Genomic DNA, 18569 nt, shown 5'->3' on the forward strand with positions numbered 1-18569 from the left:
AAATGTTACCCGGACTCTGCGCCAGCACAATCAAATATAAAATATTGGTTTCGTGAATTTAAACGTGGTCGTACAGACACAGACGATGCACAACGCAGTGGACGTCCAAAAGAGGTGGTTAGGCCAGAAAACATCAAAAAAATCCACAAAATAATTTTGAATGACCGTAATGTGAAGTTGAGCGAGATAGCTGAGACCCTAAAGATATCAAAGGAACGTGTACATCATATTATTCACGAATATTTGGATATGCGAAAGCTCTGCGCAAAGTGGGTGCCGCGTGAGCTCACAATCGATCAAAAACAACAACGTGTTGATGATTCGGAGCAATGTTTGAAGCTGTTTAACAGCAATAAAACCGAATTTTTGCGTCGATATGTGACAATAGATGAAACATGGCTCCATCACTACACTCCAGAGTACAATCGACTGTCAGCGGAGTGGACTGCACGCGACGAACCCAATCCAAAGCGTGGAAAGACGCAACAGTCGGCTGGCAAGGTTATGGCATCAGTATTTTGGGCTGCGCATGGTATAATATTCATTGACTATCTTAAAAAGGGCCAGACTATCAATAGCGACTATTATATAGCGTTATTGGAGCGTTTGAAGAACGAAAGAAGAAAGTGTTGTTTCACCAAGATAATACACCGTGCCACAAATCAATGAAAACGATGGCAAAATTGCATGAATTGGGTTTCGAATTTTGATTTTTAAGTGTGATAGATTTAAGGAAAAAAATCTCATCATCGAATGAATTTTTGCAAATGCAAGTTGATACTTAACTATTTCAAATTGAAGTGGCGAATTAATATTGTTATTTATACTGGTATGGCTCGTAACTTATAATACGAATTATATTATAGAGATGGTAATGCAGATAGATGAGATAGTGTGAATTTTATGGTTGCTTGAATTGTTGATATTTTATCAATTTGTTTATATTCAATATAGGATCTAAATTTCTTTATCTATATTATCTATATCTATATTATAAAAACGAAATGCTATTCTTTTGTCCTTAACTCCTCTCACAATTTTTAACCGATCTGAACCAAACTTTGCACACTTATACTTTGCACACATGATTTACCATGGATTTTGAGATCGACCATCATGGTAAAACGTGTCAAAACATGATTTACCATGGTTTTTACGGCGGATTCACCACAGTTTTAACAAGGTCCATCATTGCCAACCATTGCTTTCAACATTGGTCATCCAGCGTCGAAAATCGTTCGATTTTGATGCTGTTGAATTGGACTCGAATATTGAAAACTAAAACCGAAATAAACGATCATGAAAAACGAATCATTTCAACAGCAACCTCCCGAAAGTGTACTCTACGCAATTTCACATCTGACTTTACAGGGTGACTGGGATTGCAAGGAGTAGGCTGGTATTGTTTTTGAGCGATATTCGTTCATCGGTGTATCCATGATGTACCCATAGGGGGTATGTTATGCGAAAATTTGTTAACTAGATAAATCTTTTCCCAGAGACGTAAATTAAAGTTTAAAATGTGTAAAGGGTTTTTTTTGGTACGAGAAAACCGAATCTGACGTCAGTTTTGAGAAACAACCAATATTTGAAAAAATCACCAAAAAAGTAGAGTTTGTACAATACTTTGTATAGAAGGTACCTTCAATTTGTATTGAAATTTGCTTCAAACGTTAAGAATGTTATTCTTTTTTTTTTTTTGAAAGAAAATAGCCTGTAAAAAGTTTCATGTCATTACGGTATCATACAGGTACATTTCTGGTGATTTTATCTTTAAGATACGAAAGCACGAAAATACAGAATACGGAGCGAGACACGAAGAAAGTAGTGTTTTTGCATATACGCTTCGTGCCTTGCGTCTCATTCGTTATTCCCCTTTTAAGCAGCCTTTGCCATGCAAACAGCTGAAAAAGGGGAATAACGAATAAGATACAAGGAATGAAGCGCATACGCTTATACACTACTTTCTTCGTGTCTCGCTCCATATTCTGTTTCGTGTGTTCGTAACTGACGCACGTTGCGAATGCCCCGGCCGAACAAGGCAAATTTGGTGCTTGGGTAGTATGCCGAGGCGAGCGAAGGGAGCCGAAGGCATGCTAGTAGAAATTATAAAATAATTTTGTTAGTGGAACAATGATTTGAACATGTGAACAAAATTTTGTTAAAATTTCTCCTAGTTGCTTCCATGCTAGTGTTTTCTAGTGCTGCTAGTTGCTACTATTCCTATTAGCTTTTCAAGTATGAATGTCCCCTAGTCAAAAATGTATCACAGAGAACATTCATTCACATCAATTATTTTTCTTTGCAGGATATCGATGACTTAATCTACCACCTGGAAGAAATAAAACAACAAAATCATTACGGTAATTATTATTATTTTAAATTGTTTATCTTGATTTTTGGCATTTCTATGCTACCTACATTTTTACGTTTTATTTAAAATAACCGAATTATGCGTACACGTACACACATATACTAATATGCACAATATACAAAGACTCACGTCAAATAAAACAAGTAAACATTCAAATAAGATTGAATGTTCCTCGGCATATTATTCCCAAATTTTATACACAGCACACAATACAGCATTCAATCAAACTACATAAAATATAGAGAGATCTGTGAAAAAATGTATGAAGAAAAAATTGAACTCTAATGAAGCTCTGATTTTGAAACAACAAAAATTCAACTGATTTGAACAAAGGTCATCATAGGATACGGCTTCATCAGTTCAGTTTTCTTTTCAATTTTTTTCCTATTCAACTTCCGCACATAAAACAATAAAACAACCTATCAACACTCACACACACACACACACACACACACACACACACACTCACACAATGAGACTAAATGCACTGAAATACACACTGCACATTGCACCCAGATTTTCAAATAACATTGAAAACATATTTCTTATTACGAATACACATCATAATACACTCAAAAGTAAATATTAAAGAATTTTCTGTTTTCTTTCTGGAATTTTGCATCCATCGATTTAAATAAACTGCAAAATATAACAAAAATGATCAGATGAACCGTACGATCATGTTAATGTGGCTCGTCCAATAGCGTACAAAGCCGATTTTTGGGATAATAGTAACAGTTTTAAAGATGGATATAATGGCGAAATTGTGCCACGGAGTTTGGATGGACTAGAACGTACATTGGCCAATGCATATCAACTGTACAATTTGGAACGTCGAATGAATAATTTATTAAATGCACATCATCATTTACCAGTCCTACAGCAGCTAACTTCGTCACAACAAAAGGAACCAGTCCAAAATGTAGTATTTTCACAAGTATCACCAGCACTCAATCAGCATCAATTGAAACGTGCCATCGATCCAATAGGCGGTGCAAATCTGCTGAAAAGAGCTGTTGATCGAATCGGCGGCGGTAATCTATTGAAACGTAGATAAATGCGTTCAGCACCAAGAACAAGCGAAAAAAAAAGATCTACACAATGTGCAATATACCATGAGTATTCGCATTTTACCACCGAATTTCAACCAAATAACAAAGCAAATAACATGAAAAGCAAAACCATTTCTCTTTTGAATTAATTTTTTGACATGATATTTTAACGTACTGATAAATGACACATGAAAACCAAATAGAATTTGATTTTCACATATTTTAAATTAAAATTCCTCCGAATATTATCTAGTTATTCTTATGAGATGCGTACGTTTAATTTTTTTTCAGTAAAAAACCCTATTAATTTTATGGATTTTCTGCCTCATTTGACATTTGAGCGAAATGTGAAAATCAAAAGGATCTACTATGGTCACATATCAAAAAAGGCAAAATACTTGTCGTTCTTTATAAATCTTGGTGTTTTAAATTAATCTTCATATTTCTTATGTATTGAATATATTTTAATCGGCGTTTCTTAAGCACACTGTTTTCTTTTTTAAAAAAAATAACAGAAAAAACATGTTACGGCAACGATTGGGGTCACGCGAAACCAGCTTGAATACTAATGTTTATTTGTTCAGCTGATGTAAAAATTATTAAATGCGCATTAAAACTGAGAAAATAATATGTTTAACATTTATTTTTCAAGTTGTCCGAAAAAGAAAATTTTCAATTTAGTGTAACAACATTATTCAATTGTCAACATCAAAATTGTCAACTACAACAAAGTGGTCATACAAAATTGATTCAAAATGTTGTTTCAATTGAATTTATGCTGAATGGTGTCTAATTTATTTTAAAATGATCGTAAAATAAAACAAGAGAAACATTAAAACATAAATAAAATGCATACTATTTTCATTTAAGGGATTCAAATCAGACAAAACCAAAAGGAATTCGAGTTATTATCATATGTCAAAAATTTTAAAAGAAAAACAAGAATAGAAAAATATATATTTATTTGAATATTCTCAAATGTATTTTTGTTTTTACTCTTTGCTTCAAGCTAACTTGCAAGCTTATGATTTTCGCAAGCTGTGTGGGAGAAGAATTTTTTTTTAAGTGACCCTTGAGGTTAATTAAACTCGTTTATACAGTGATACATCAAGCATTGCTTCCAAGTTAATTGGCAGTGTATTTTGTATGAAATGAGAGAGAAATCCGATTCATTCCGCTTTAGCTGCTTTGCGAATAATCGTTTAAAATAGCTGACAACTCATATTTGTAAATTACAATTACAACCTACAGTATGCTTTCTCGGAAACAAGAATAAACGAAGAGTCTTATTTGAAACAGAAATAAAATCAAATGAACCATAAACATTACTATTGTTTTGGATGTCATTAAATATTTGCCATTAAAAATGAATTGCAATGTGAGAGAGCGAATCAACAAAACTGAAAGAGTATTCAGAGTGCATAGATGTTTCAGGACAACTGAAGAAAAACAATAAAATGTAATCACATGATTAATGCAGGATATTGACACAGCATGATTGCATATTTACCACCACAACGAAGAAGCTTTGAGGGTGGCAGCTACTAGTTCATATAAACAAACGCAGAGGGAGAAAAGCACTCAAATCATGTATTTAACACATTCGAAGTTTTTGTTAGAAGCAACAAATGCAGGGCATCTTCAAAATTCATACAACAAATCCAACAGGAGTAAGTGAATCAACCGAAATATTTCTGTGTGTTTTTACAATTTTGAATTCGAATAATACAAATGATTCGAATTGATGTTTGACATAAATATTTTGTTACAGGCAACATTTTGAAGACTGTTCAAAAAAAAATCATGAAAAGGTTCAAATTCAAATCGTATAAAAATAATGGTATTGTGACATCACATATCTCAAATTGTGTCTTTGCGTGCCACAGTATTTTCAAGCTTTAGTACCATTAACCTTTTCGAACATACACAAAAACAATCAAATAAATTTATTACGATTTACGTTAAAATTGTAATAAAAAGTCCATTTAAAAAACAAAAAAAAAGCAATTAAACTTAATCGAAAAATGTCATGATATTCTGCCCAACGAACAATTTGTAATGCAAATTAAACCAATTGACATTGTCGACAAGTTTGTGATGATCGCCATTCGTCTTCAAATTTCACATTTGAATGGTCAATATTTGGTTTGAGCCTCAAATTATTATCAATATTTGGTTTGACCATAAATACCGTTGATGCCTCATTCTTTGTGATATTCTTGGCGATGGTATCACATTTTTTCGTCGATTTGATGTAATTATCTAAATCGAGACGTGCTTATTCGAGAGTTGCATATACAGCCCAGATGTGGCTACGAACATTCATATTCATGTTCGATCGCGTTCGTGACGAATACGAATGAACACGAATCGAAAATATGTTTACGAACGAATGCGAACGAACACGTCATCTTCTATAACGAACACGAACGAACGAACACGAATCAGACATTTTTTCTACGAACGAATACGAATGATCACTTGAACTTTCATTTTACATTATTTGGGTAGTGGATTTTGTTCTTTTAAAAATATGCCGAACGAATACGACCGAACACGAATAGAATATTTTTTTTACGAACGAATGCGAAAGAACGCTAAGGGGGTTATAGCGAATACGAACGAACACGAACCGAAAAATATTTATACGAACGAACATTTTTCATACAAACGCGTTCGCTGCCATTCCATTTCGCAGTATTGCGATGCATTTTGATAATAATACTTCACGGTCAGCCGCATCAACTTCTTTGCAGCCGATGCTGCATCACTATTCGGTTGCTCTTCATTGCACGTACTCTGTTCTTTCTTGTACAATATTGATATCGATACACTATTGGTGACGGTTTGAAAATAGATTTTCTTCTGTTGTTTAGCCAATTGATGAATTTTATGCATATTGAACAACAGTCGCCATAGTTTATCATTGCGATCATTGTAATAGTTCTGGGCGTTTTTCAGTTGTTGTGGGCCAAACAAAGAATTGCTCTACTTTACGCTGAATGTGACCAAACAACCACAATGATTCAAACCAACGATATTCTCAAACCATTTCATGTTTGTATTTTTTGGCCATCCGATTTTTTTCACGAATAAACTCCAATAAAATGCGCACTTTTTCTTCTCATTGTTGGTTGCCATTTGTTAGATTGATGCTGTTCATTAGATATTTTACTGTGTTTCTTATGTCGATATCATCGATATTTGAATACGATTGACATGTGACCTTGGCGATTGGTGCGCCAGCATTTTATGCGGAAGAAATAGATCAATCTCTTTTCACAGTGCGTTTTGAGATTATTTTTTACACTTGTGATGTAATCGTTAACAAAATAGTTGAAGCCATTTCCGACAATGGTTTTATCAGGCCATTGATATGGATGAATACACAGTAAGAAAATATCAGCCGACACTATACGCAAAACCGACTGGTACGTGCGCTCATACGCTTTTCTATCTTTTACATCTAGTGACCATACGATTCTTCGCACAGTCGAAAAATCGTATGGTCACTAGATGTAAAAGATGTAAAAACGTATGAGCGCACGTACCAGTCGGTTTTGCGTATAGCGTCGGCTGATATTTTCTTTCTGTGTACCGACTTGCATTACGTCTGAATATATGAGGAGTGTAGCCCATGAATAATTCAAAGAGACCAGAAAACAATTCAAAGCAAATGCATATTCTTAATTTGTACATAAATTTGTACCAATCAAATATTACCTTTGTATAAAATAAAGGGTGTTTTTTAAGAGGTTGAGTAATAAAACACACATCCATTTTAATTTAATGGTGAAAATTGCTTTATTTGGTAGATAAATTTATACCATTTATGTTTTAAAAATAATTTCGCATATAGTCACCATGGCCACTTTTTACATAGGCCAGTCGGCCAGTCCATTTTGGCCACTTTTTAATAATAATAATAATAACTGCACCGAACAGCGTTCCTTCGCCTTGGTGGTTTATTGAATATATTTTAAATAAATACAAAATAATTATATTCTTACATCTAGTAGTTTTGAAGGAGATTAATAATTTTCTCAGTATGTTTTCTATTCAATTCTATCTATTTTGTTTTAAATATTTTTCAATTCTCAGTTTGACTGTTGATAAATTTACTTCCAAATCAATTAAAGTAGTATCACTGTTTGGTATTTTTTTCGTATAATAATCATTGAATGTAGTAAGCATGTAATTAATTGGTTCATACTTCGTGTAATCGCTTCTTCTAATCGGTATATCAAAAAGCGGCGTTGCACGGGTATTATGCGCTGAATCATAATAATTTAAACTGTTTGATATATGGCTCGACTTCATATCTCCATTAATAATTTTGAATATAAAAGACACCTGCGCCATCTCGCGTCTCTCCTCAAGCGTAATCATTTGTAGAAACAGGAGTCTATGCTCATATTTAGGAAGTCTATAGCTGTCCCAGTTCATTCTCCTTAGCGCAAAAAGTAAAAATTGTTTTTGTACTGACTCTATTTTTTTGCACATATTGTCGTAGATTAGCCAAGCCAATCTTGATTTTGCTTTAGCCGTGACATGCTCAATGTGTGATTTGAAATTCATTTGCACATCAAGCAACACTCCCAAGTCCCTTATTACAAAGACTCTTTCTATTTGAACGCCGCCTATGTTGTATTTGTATTCATATTGCAGTGATCCCCGATGATATGATATGATCTTTGTTTTGTTTACATTTAATTTCAATAAATTGCGTCAATAATAATCTGCTACACGATCCAAGTCATTCTGTAGATTAAAACAATCATCTGTTGAGGTGATACATTTTGAAATTTTTGTATCATCAGCGAATGAAAGAAAACAAGAATCGCTAACGACGAATGGTAGATCAATAACAAACATGATGAACAAAGTAGCGCCAATTGGATATCCTTGACCCGTCCCAGATGTAACTTTGATTGGGTCAGATTTGGTATCTGCTATCTTTACAATTTGTCTGCGACCAGACAAGTAAGATTCGATCCATTTTAACAGCTGCTCATTCAGTCCCATGATTTCTAATTTTTGAATAAGCAATTTTAAGTTGACCGAGTCAAAAGCCTTGGCTATGTCCAAATAGATGGCGTCTGTTTGATGTCCTCTCCCCATGTTATTAATTGTTTTTGAAGTAAATTCAACTAAATTTGTTATCGTTGACCTGTTCTTTATGAATCCATGTTGACTTTCGTGGATTATGTTTTTCAAATATAGATTGAGATGGTTTGTGACGATCGAATCGAGAATTTTTGACAAAATACACTGTAAAGCAACACCCCGGTAATTTTGAACGTTATTTCTATCGCCGTTTTTGTAGACTGGTCTGACAAATGACGTTCTCCATATCTGCGGGACAGAGGCAGTTTCAAGTGATTCTTTTAACAGTGTTGAGATTGGCCCCTGCAATGAAACCAAACAATGCTTGATAAATTTGTTTGGAATGCTTATATGTTGACCTACAAGCTCCTCGGTTATTTCGATCATTGATATTTCAGCACAAATATCATGTATTTTTTCTATTTCCGAGCTGTCATATCGCAGATCACCTCTAAAGCTGTAAGCGTTGCCAAAGTGTTTTGCAAAAAAACTAGCAATTGTTGATTGATCGCTTGCTTTTTCATTCAAATAAGTCATCTCATGCGGTAGATCTTCACTTTTCCCTTTTTTGTAATTCACGTGCTTGAAAAATTTCTTTGGATCATCATCTATCTGTTTCTCCATCTCTATTCTGTAATCTCTGAGAGCTGAGCGTGCACAACGTTTATATTTCCTTCTTATTTCTTTGTAATGTTCAATTGATTCAAGTGTGTTGAGCCTTTTTTTATTTTGATGTGCTTTGCTGACCTTGTTTTTCAACTCAACCAATGACTTGTTAAACCACATCGGTTGTTTCCTGTTGATTTTTGTCTTTAACTGTACATGTGTTTCAATTGTTGACTTAATAATTGTATAAAAATTATCTAGTCTCAATTGTAATGAACTTGTATCAAAAACACTATGCCAATCTATATCAAGAAGCGACTCACTTATTCGCTTATAGTCTGCATTTATAAAGTCGCGATATGTTTGTCTTGTTTCAATGGTTTTGACGACCGGCTCATTATATTTGATTTCAATTGCATTGTGGTGCTTTTCAAAATTCAATAAATGATAGTCACTTATTGTGCATTGAAACAACTCAACATCATTTGTCCAGATCATATCAAGCATACGACCATTTTGGTTGTAATTCTTGTTAATCTGGTGAAGTCCCAGTTCATAGCAAGTATCCAGCACTATCTTCTCTTTTTCACTGGCTGCATTGATAGCAATTGCAATGTCTGGGTCCTCATTCTCGTCAACAAACCAAATCAATTTGGGCAGATTGAAGTCACCAGATACTATTAAAACATCTTTTTCACTCAACTTTGAAGCTAGTTCTTTCAAAGCATACATGTTGTTTTCATATACTTTGAGAGTTGAGTCAGGTCTGATGTACAATTCAACCAAAAAGATGTTCCTTCTCATGCTGGTAACCTTTACCCAAATTTGTTCTGCTCCGAAATTGTCACCCGTTCCGATGCAAACTGACTTTAGTCTGTTGTTGACAGCAATCAATACTCCACCTCCTCTCTCCTTTTGATGTACTTGGTCCTTTTCAGTATTCGTTGATCGGTCACATCGATAGACTTCATACATTGGCGGAAAAATGTCGATGGAATTGATTGCTTTATTCAAATGTGTTTCGCGAAGCATGTAAATTGATGACAGTTGAACAAGTATCTCAGCAGCAAACTCCGAAATTTTCGAACGTAATCCATTTACGTTTTGTGAATGGATCGATATCTGCTGAATGTATTTTTCATCATTTAATTTATGTGTAGTACTCATATTCCCCTGTGGAGAACATATACCGTAATTATTTAAATTACCTGAGTAACTATAGTCAAAATCCAGCGATGAAAAATCAACAGAAACGTTTTGCTTGAGATTTAGTGTAGGCGCCAGTGTTGCCACCGTTGGGCAGGCGGCCGATGACTGAGACGGGCCCGACGAAAATTTTCATACCGCGTTTCAAACTCTTCAAAGCACCTCATACAGTCACAATTCTCACGATGTTGTCCATGTCTGCGTCGATTGTCCACAAAATTCCGTCTTTGAAATGACCTGTCAATAGATTGTGTGTGATAATCTTGTCGATGGCCATTCTCAAAATCTCGTCCAGACATCCGTTGATAAAAACGTTGATTATTCTGTTCGTGGCCAAAATGTTGTGGTTCATCACGCTGTCGATGCAGATTCCGATATACACACTGTATATTATGATTGTTTTGTTGTTGTTGCTCTCTTTTTTGTTGTTGTTGTAAATGTGGCTCATTTTTTGTATTGTTTTCTTCTTTTTCCTTTTATTTGTCGTTGTTCTTCTTCTTCTTCTTCTTCTTTCTCTTTTCTTTTTTTTTTTTGTTTTTCGCTGTCCATTGGTTTCACAGTTTCTTCGGTTGCATTGGATTCATTGTCATCGCTTTGGTTCGGTGTATTGATTGTGATGTCATTTGTTTCGACATTTCCGAATTTATTGTTTTGAATTATTGATTGCAGTTCATTTTGAACTGCCTCAATAATTTTGTCACCAACGAATTTAGACAATTTGGATTTTTCATTGATATCTCGTTGTTTCTCCTCATCGACGCATGCATTACAATTGTATATGAATGGTGAACAGCCTTCAAACAATGAATGTATGTTTACGCTTTTTTGGTCGCCTGTATATTTTTTTTTTCTTCGTCAATTATTATTAGGCCTAAGCCCTTTAATAATTTTGTCGCATATGGTGAATTTATGCATTCGACAAAAACTTTTTGTTTGCATTTACTGCAAATCAAAAATTGGCCTCCAAATTGTGAGCCGGTACACCTTTTTTCACTGCAATTATGTGTATCGCACATGTCAAATAGCAACAACAAAAACAATCACCTTCAATCCAATTCAATTTTTCCAACAATACCTCAATGATTCCGACTAAACTTCAATTTTTCCTTATTGTGCACGTATTTTTCAGTATTTTGTTCCTATTTATTTTATTTGTTTGTGTTATTTTCTATTTTTAATTATCGATTTTGTGTAAATATTTAAGAGCACTTGAAAAAAAATGAACTGTCAAAGTCAGCTGTCTCTCTTTTTTGGGACATCGCTGGCAATAACTCGCTAATAACGCGATGAATATTGGCCTTAGAAGTGCTTAATCGTTTTTATCTTATCCGCATAGACCATACACTTCAATTTGCTACACAAAAAATGTTCCAGGGTCATCAGATCACACGAGGAAGATGGTCAACCAACCTGAGATAATTTTCTTTAAAATCAAGGTTTTCGACCAACCGATAGATTAAGCCTCTGTTTGGAAAATTTTGGTTTTTTATTGGAACTAAAATGGCTCCGGATGATGACTGGTAATATTTTGAAGCAAACAGTCATCAACAATGGCATTCATGGTCGTAATTTTGGCGCCAGGAGAAGTTTTAAGAAAAATGTTTCAGAAATGCCGACGGTGTATAAAATGTCACTTTTGGTCAGCTAAAGTGTCATTATTTGTACTGAAATGAAGAATTCAGGACTTCCACTAGTTTTCCATGTCTTGAAATGAACCAGAATTTCTTTTTTTCAAACCCATTTATCAAATATTATAGAATCTGTTATGATCAAAAATTGACCAAAAAAGGACTGAATAATTGGCCTATGTAAAAATTGGCCATGGCGACTATATGCCAGAAATCTTTTTCAAACCATAAATGGCAGAGATTTTTCTACCAAACAAAGCAATTTTCACGATTAAAATAAAAAATTGTTGTGATTTACTATTGTGGACAAAAAATACCGGTAATTTATTAATAAAATTTCGCGCGGAAAAGTAATCATGAAAACCTTCCGACTATAGGTTGGTAGCACTGTCTTTGGCATTGTCTCTATGAGGTTTTTGGTTACATTTGTTTGTTTACACCGATAAATTTTCATTTGGCGATTCTGCTGCAGAAACGTTAAGGACGTTGGAGAAGGCCTTCGGTGAACAGGCCATGTCGCAAAAGAGAGTGTATGAATGGTACAAAATGTTCAAAGAATGCAGAGAACGTGTGAAGACGAACATCGGCCGGGAAGACCATCAACATCAACTGATGAGAAACACGTCAAGCAAATCAAAGATCTTGTGCTCAAAAATCGTCGATTAACGTCTAGAGACCTTGTCGATATTGTTGGCATTTCAAAAGGATCGATTCAAACAATTTTGAAAGACCATTTAGGCCTCAGACGTTGTGCTGCTCGATTAGTTCCAAAATCATTGAATTCCTTTGAAAAAGAGGGACGTGTTAATGTGTGTCAAGAAATGATTTCTGACTATCAATCGGCCATGAAATGCATCATTACGGGAGATGAGACTTGCATTTGTGCATACGACCGAAACTGCCGATCAGTCGAGCGGATATCGTACCAAAGGCGAATCAAAGCCGAAAAAACCACGACAAAGCAAGTCCAATCTCAAGGTTATGTTAACTCTTCGATTATCGTGGTGTGGTGCATTCAGAATTTCTTCCAACTGGCCAAACTGTTAACATGGAATATTATTTGGGTGTTATGCGTCGTTTGCGTGAAGCGATTCGAAAAAAGCGGCCGGAATTATGGACAGACAACTCGTGGTTTTTGCATCACGATAATGCACCGGCTCATACTGCATTAGTTATTTGTGATCATTTCGCCAAAAATTCAATTCATATCATTCCGCAACCACCCTATTCGCCTGACTTAGCACCGTGTGACTTTTGGCTATTTTCTACACTCAAAAGACCACTCCGGGGACACCGTTTCGAGTCGATAGAACGCGAATCGCTATGTGTTTTGAAGGCTATACCAGAAAGTGACTTCACACACTGTTTCGAGGACTGGAAAAAACGTTGGCGTATGTGCATTGCAGCCGGGGGGATTACTTTGAAGGCGACGAAATCGATTTTGAAGAATAAATAAAGAGTTTTCATTTTATTAATAAATTACCGGTATTTTTTGTCCACAATAGTACTTTAAACTTAGACACTTATATTCGTTTTCACTTTTAACTCGAATAATATAAATACCAACAGATTGAGCATTTGATGATTTGGATTTGCTTCCTTAGCGGCATTTCGTTCCACTTTCAGTTGTCGGTGGCTCTTTTGTGTCACAACCATTATCGGCAATTCAAAGGCTGGTTTTGGAACACAATTATGGCACGTCTTGAATCGATCACTTCTTGTGTGTTGTGGATATTGGTTTCCACATCTTGGGCATATTTGTGACGCATAGTCTTCTCCCACGTTTCTTCTTAACGCTTTTCACAAATTTCCGTGTGCCCGGACAGCGGACGTGCTTCTTGATTCTAATCGGTGAATTTGGTGAAATCTCATCAGCACCCATGTAGAATAGGCATGCTTTGTTGTTCGTTAGCCGATTCACAAAATTCTCCATTGCTCGATTCTCCTCAAGGTATTTATCAAATCGAAAACGTGCATATTTTCATGGTGAAGAAATGTGTAAACAATCAAAGTGCTATTTGTGAAACTAACACAATTTGATGTTTACAACCAGCAACGCTTACACATTTTGCCACCGGAGTACATGGCGCCAATAATCATGTTCTGGCAGTTCGTCCCTATGTGAGAAACGTATGTTTCTATGTCACGTTTTAACATTCGTAGGCGATGAAGATTGTATGGTAACCATTGTATACCTCGTGGAGATGGTGTTTTGCCCAAATTCAGTGAATTCCCGACTAAAAAGATTCATTTTCTTGTTGCGTTTTGGATATTCGGCTTCGCAATGACAGCGCTTACTACTGACTTTGATGATTTCCTTATTGGTTGGGATTAAAAGAAAATAAATTGTTTCATTGTACATATAAATTGCCGATTGATCAAATATGATGAAATTTAATGTAAAATAAGCAAATTACAACTAACTTCTTTGCAACGTTGCATGTCTACGTGATTTAATGTGCGTCCTACTCTGGCATGCCATGTACGCATACCTGGATATGATACCGCTGACTTTTGGAAAGTGGTTTTTGCATATTTTAGTAGAGTATGGGCACCAAATTAAGATGCCGCACAATTTAAAAAAAAATCAAAATTTGGCCGCCAGGTGGCATTTTGAAAGAATCCCAGAAAATTCATTTTTTTCGATTTTTGACCAACGAAATTATTTTTTCGAAAAAAATGCGGCCATATGCGGGATCGCGTGGTTAATGTTAAAAAGAAGATCATCTTGATCGGTTAAAAAGTGGCCGAGATATGGTCAATTGGTCAAAAATGGCCAAAAACCTCAAATTTGGTCAGATGGTATGTTTGTATGAAAACTTTTTTTTCCATACTTTTTGAAAATAAGTTTTTAAACCAATTTTTATTGAAAGTAGATAGAAAACTGAGAATACTCGTTTAAAGCCAATACGACTTCAGTAACGCGTATTAAATTAATTCATCATAATTCACATCATCGCTGCTTTACGGAATATCATCCGTTGAGTTCACTGCGAACTTTCGTGCATCTAATGCATGTTTTTGCTCACAGCCATAGACAGTCCAAGAAAATTCGCACAAAAGAGAATGAAACATTTACATATGGCTACTTGATGGTTTTTGACCATGTCGCAGTGAATTCTACTGCTGACATTCGCCTAAGCAGCGAAGATGTGCCGAGTGTACTCGAAGCGTGAATTCTTCTAATAATAATTAATTAAATCCGTATTGGTTTTAAACGAGTATATGTGCTTTTGAAATTTTCGATTTCGTCTCGCATGTCTCTCATGTAATTCAATTACGAAAATTCTTGTATATGTTTTTTGATGTCTTTAGTGATGCTCGCGAATCCTTTTTTATGGGCATCAAAAACGCACTACCGACTGAAATGTTTATATTATTATCCGTCGTTAACTACCAACCTTTTACAACTTCATAGTCGCAAGCAAAGTGCAATAATGTTTTTCCTCTTTTTGTAATTTAGTCCTTTTTATTAATTATTCAGCAAACTTAAACATAAAGGACGAGAAAATGCAATGAAATAGGATGCCAGATGAATTCCTATATATCTCGAATGTTTGCAAGAACACTTGATGCAAACTTGGATGTGTGATAAACATATCATCTAGATGTTTATTTTTGATATAATTATCTTATTTTTAGAGTTTTTTAAAAGTTAATATTTATTTGATTATGATAGAAATAGAATTGAAATTTAATAAAATTTGATCTTTATTCCACTAAACAGTACTTTTGTAGAAATACGTATGAGTGAATATTCACAAAAATAAAACTTCAAATCATGCTTTAAATCGCTTCACTTATTACATGAATTATATCGTGTGAGTGCGATCTTACAAAAACATACAATCGTCTACAATGTGTATGCGTGTCTTTTTATTCAATAGTTTGTTGTACAAAAGCGGTTCTTTTTATTCACAATTTGAATTTTTTTTACATGAAGTAGGTGGAAGTCGGCGACCCAGAACTGTTGAACAGAATAACAATAGCAATTTTAACGAGTAAGTAATAACTTGGTCATTTGTAAATTGAATTATATGGCAAATTAGCCAATTTTAAAACCACAGCACAATGTAAAATAATTTAACAAGAATGCAATTATATTCAATTTATTTGCATACTAAAAAGGAAACCATCTGCACATCTTGCGGTCGATTTAGAAGAGAAACCTCTGCTCTATGAGTACTTTTCGAATACATTAAATCCCGTTATTGATCGTCGAAATTTTGATGAACTTGACAACCATTTGGGAAAACGTAGCATTGATACAGAATCAGACCGATATTCACCAAAACGTTTCTTCCTCGAACGACCACGGGCCTTACCAACCGTACAAGAACAACAACAAAAACAAGTAAGAGGGGTCCAATCAAAGTACATATAACATAATTAACCATTTTTGCATTCGATTAACTATTGAAATAAAAAACATATAATTTTAAAGGAATTAAGCAACAAAATATTATTTTTTATTTATTTCCTTTAATTTTCTTCTGGTTTTTTTTTTCGTGTCTCTTCCTCTCATACAATAGCATAATTTTCATGAGGTAAACAAGGCTGACTATCAAGAGTACATGAAACGGATGTTGAACGATGAACGAATCATGCCAATGGTAAAGAAGAATTTCGACGAGATTGATCGTTTTGGATTAAATCGTTTTGTACAAACATCGCCATATCATTCACTCTGGAGCAAGCGGAACATTGACGAAATTGACCGTTTGGTGCCACAAATTTTCACCGATAACAAGCGCGAAGAAGCAAATAATTATATGCCTAGAGGTGGCAAATATTCGAAATATGTCTGAACACCATTGTAACCAATCAAACCCGCGCTTTGCGAATTGATAACCTACATGTGGACAAAGACAACATCAATGGACTTTCATTTCTCTGTATTTTAAATGGTATCAGCCGCTGCTACGGTTGAACACAAAAAAGAAACAAAATAACAAGTCACAACATTTAATTTCTATTTTAATTTCTGTTGATAATGAAGTACACAAAATTTAAAAAAAGCTAAAAAGAAGCTGTATTGTAAATGTGGTGCCATTAATATTATATCGCGAATTGATTAATTTGTAAGTTAGCTATGACTCACAGCCTGTGAGCAGAGTGATTATATAACACTATAGCTACTAATTGACTATTTGACAAATGAAGATCTTGTTAAAATCATGTTTTATGTTTAACAAAAAAAAATTAAAACAAAATCGATTGAAGGGAATATTACGGACTACTATGATTGTGATCATTAATAAAACAAGAGAGTAAAGGATATTCATGTTTTGCATTGAAGCATACGCTTACGTCATTCAATTTATTTACCAGAAGACGAAAAGAAATTTAAAAAAAAACATATTTCGATGTATTCAATGTACTTAAATACTCGTTAAATAACTATTATGTAATTCGGAATTTGTTTTTCATTGAGGACAAAAGAATGATTAGGCAAAAAACAATTATAACAAAAATGAATTTAATTATACTCCCCTAAATTGTGTATCCATGTTTAATAAACTTACACTCACACTCACAACGCATTCGAAATATTTAATGTATATTTATTTTATTTGTTTTCATTTTTTGTTTATTTGTTTGGAAATTGAATTTATATTGCGACCCGTGTGAAATGTTCAATTCTTGAATATATACAGGGTGTGTCTCATATATCAGGGTCGAAGAGATGGCTGGGAATATCGAAAAACCCTTTGGGAGGTATGTTGGGGGTAAAAAGTAGAAAATTTCTATCGGTGTAGAATTTTGAATTTTTCCTCAGGTAATTTGGCAAAACTTAATCGGATCAAAAACTTATGTACTATAAAGTTGTTTAGCAGTGATGGTTTCTCGTTAACCTGCATTGTATTAGCCTTGGCTTACACCAACTAGTGTATGCCAATAGTTAGCCAGCTATCTGACAACAGAGCTGGGCACGAACAGTCGGTCGCTCGTTCGTACATTGAAAAAATATGTTTTTGTGGTCGGTCGTTCGTTCGTTGAAATCATAAATGATCGGTCGGTCGTTCGTTAAAATTGAAATGTTCGTTGTGTTCGTTCGTATGTGCCATCGAACACCGAACACGTCCGGACGTCCGGATGTTCGGCGCAAAAATTGTCAAATCGAGTTTGCAATTCTCTGTTAAATATTTTGAAATTGTACAAAAAATCAAGGGGAAAATCGGTACTGAAATACTAAATATACTCAGAAGTATTGAAAAGTACCGAAAAGTACCGAAACGTATCAAAACATACCAAAACGTACTAAATAGGTATTCGTTTCAAAAAAATAGTGAATAATTTTTCATGTTTTCGACTGTCTTTTTGGTGTTACATGGCAAGCTTGTATGAAACTCTCGGAGACTCGGTATAATGCACAAAAAAAGTGAATTTTTTTTTTCGATATTTTTGTGCACTATACCAAGTCTCCGAGAGTTTCATATAAGCCTGCCATGTAGTAGCAGAAAGACAGTCGAGAATATTGAAAAAAAAAATTCGTCTTTTCGACTGTCTTTCTGCTACTACATGGCAGGCTTATATAAAACTCTCGGAGACTTGGTATAGTGCACAAAAATATCGAAAAACATTTTTTCACTTTTT

The 18569-nt window shown here is 34.5% G+C and overlaps 1 protein-coding gene across 4 annotated transcripts in view; it reads left to right on the top strand.

Moving 5' to 3' along the window:
* LOC116341197 overlaps positions 1 to 17522 on the top strand; it is a 55997-nt gene extending 38475 nt beyond the window's left edge. For 2 of the 4 annotated variants that reach the window (XM_031768124.1, XM_031768131.1), the window contains exons 3-6: positions 2309 to 2363; positions 15916 to 15973; positions 16101 to 16326; positions 16505 to 17522. In XM_031768124.1, the coding sequence (XP_031623984.1) occupies positions 2309 to 2363; positions 15916 to 15973; positions 16101 to 16326; positions 16505 to 16780 (615 nt within the window). In that variant the 3' untranslated portion in view covers positions 16781 to 17522. Of the gene's footprint in view, positions 1 to 2308; positions 2364 to 4455; positions 5097 to 15915; positions 15974 to 16100; positions 16327 to 16504 lie in introns of those variants that run through there. The other 2 variants (XM_031768139.1, XM_031768147.1) reach the window with 2 other exon arrangements.
* Positions 17523 to 18569: the final 1047 nt, after the last annotated feature.

Source organism: Contarinia nasturtii, unplaced genomic scaffold (assembly GCF_009176525.2).
Source record: "Contarinia nasturtii isolate CC-2019 unplaced genomic scaffold, AAFC_CNas_1.1 Cnas_scaffold_129, whole genome shotgun sequence".
Classification (NCBI taxonomy): domain Eukaryota; kingdom Metazoa; phylum Arthropoda; class Insecta; order Diptera; family Cecidomyiidae; genus Contarinia; species Contarinia nasturtii.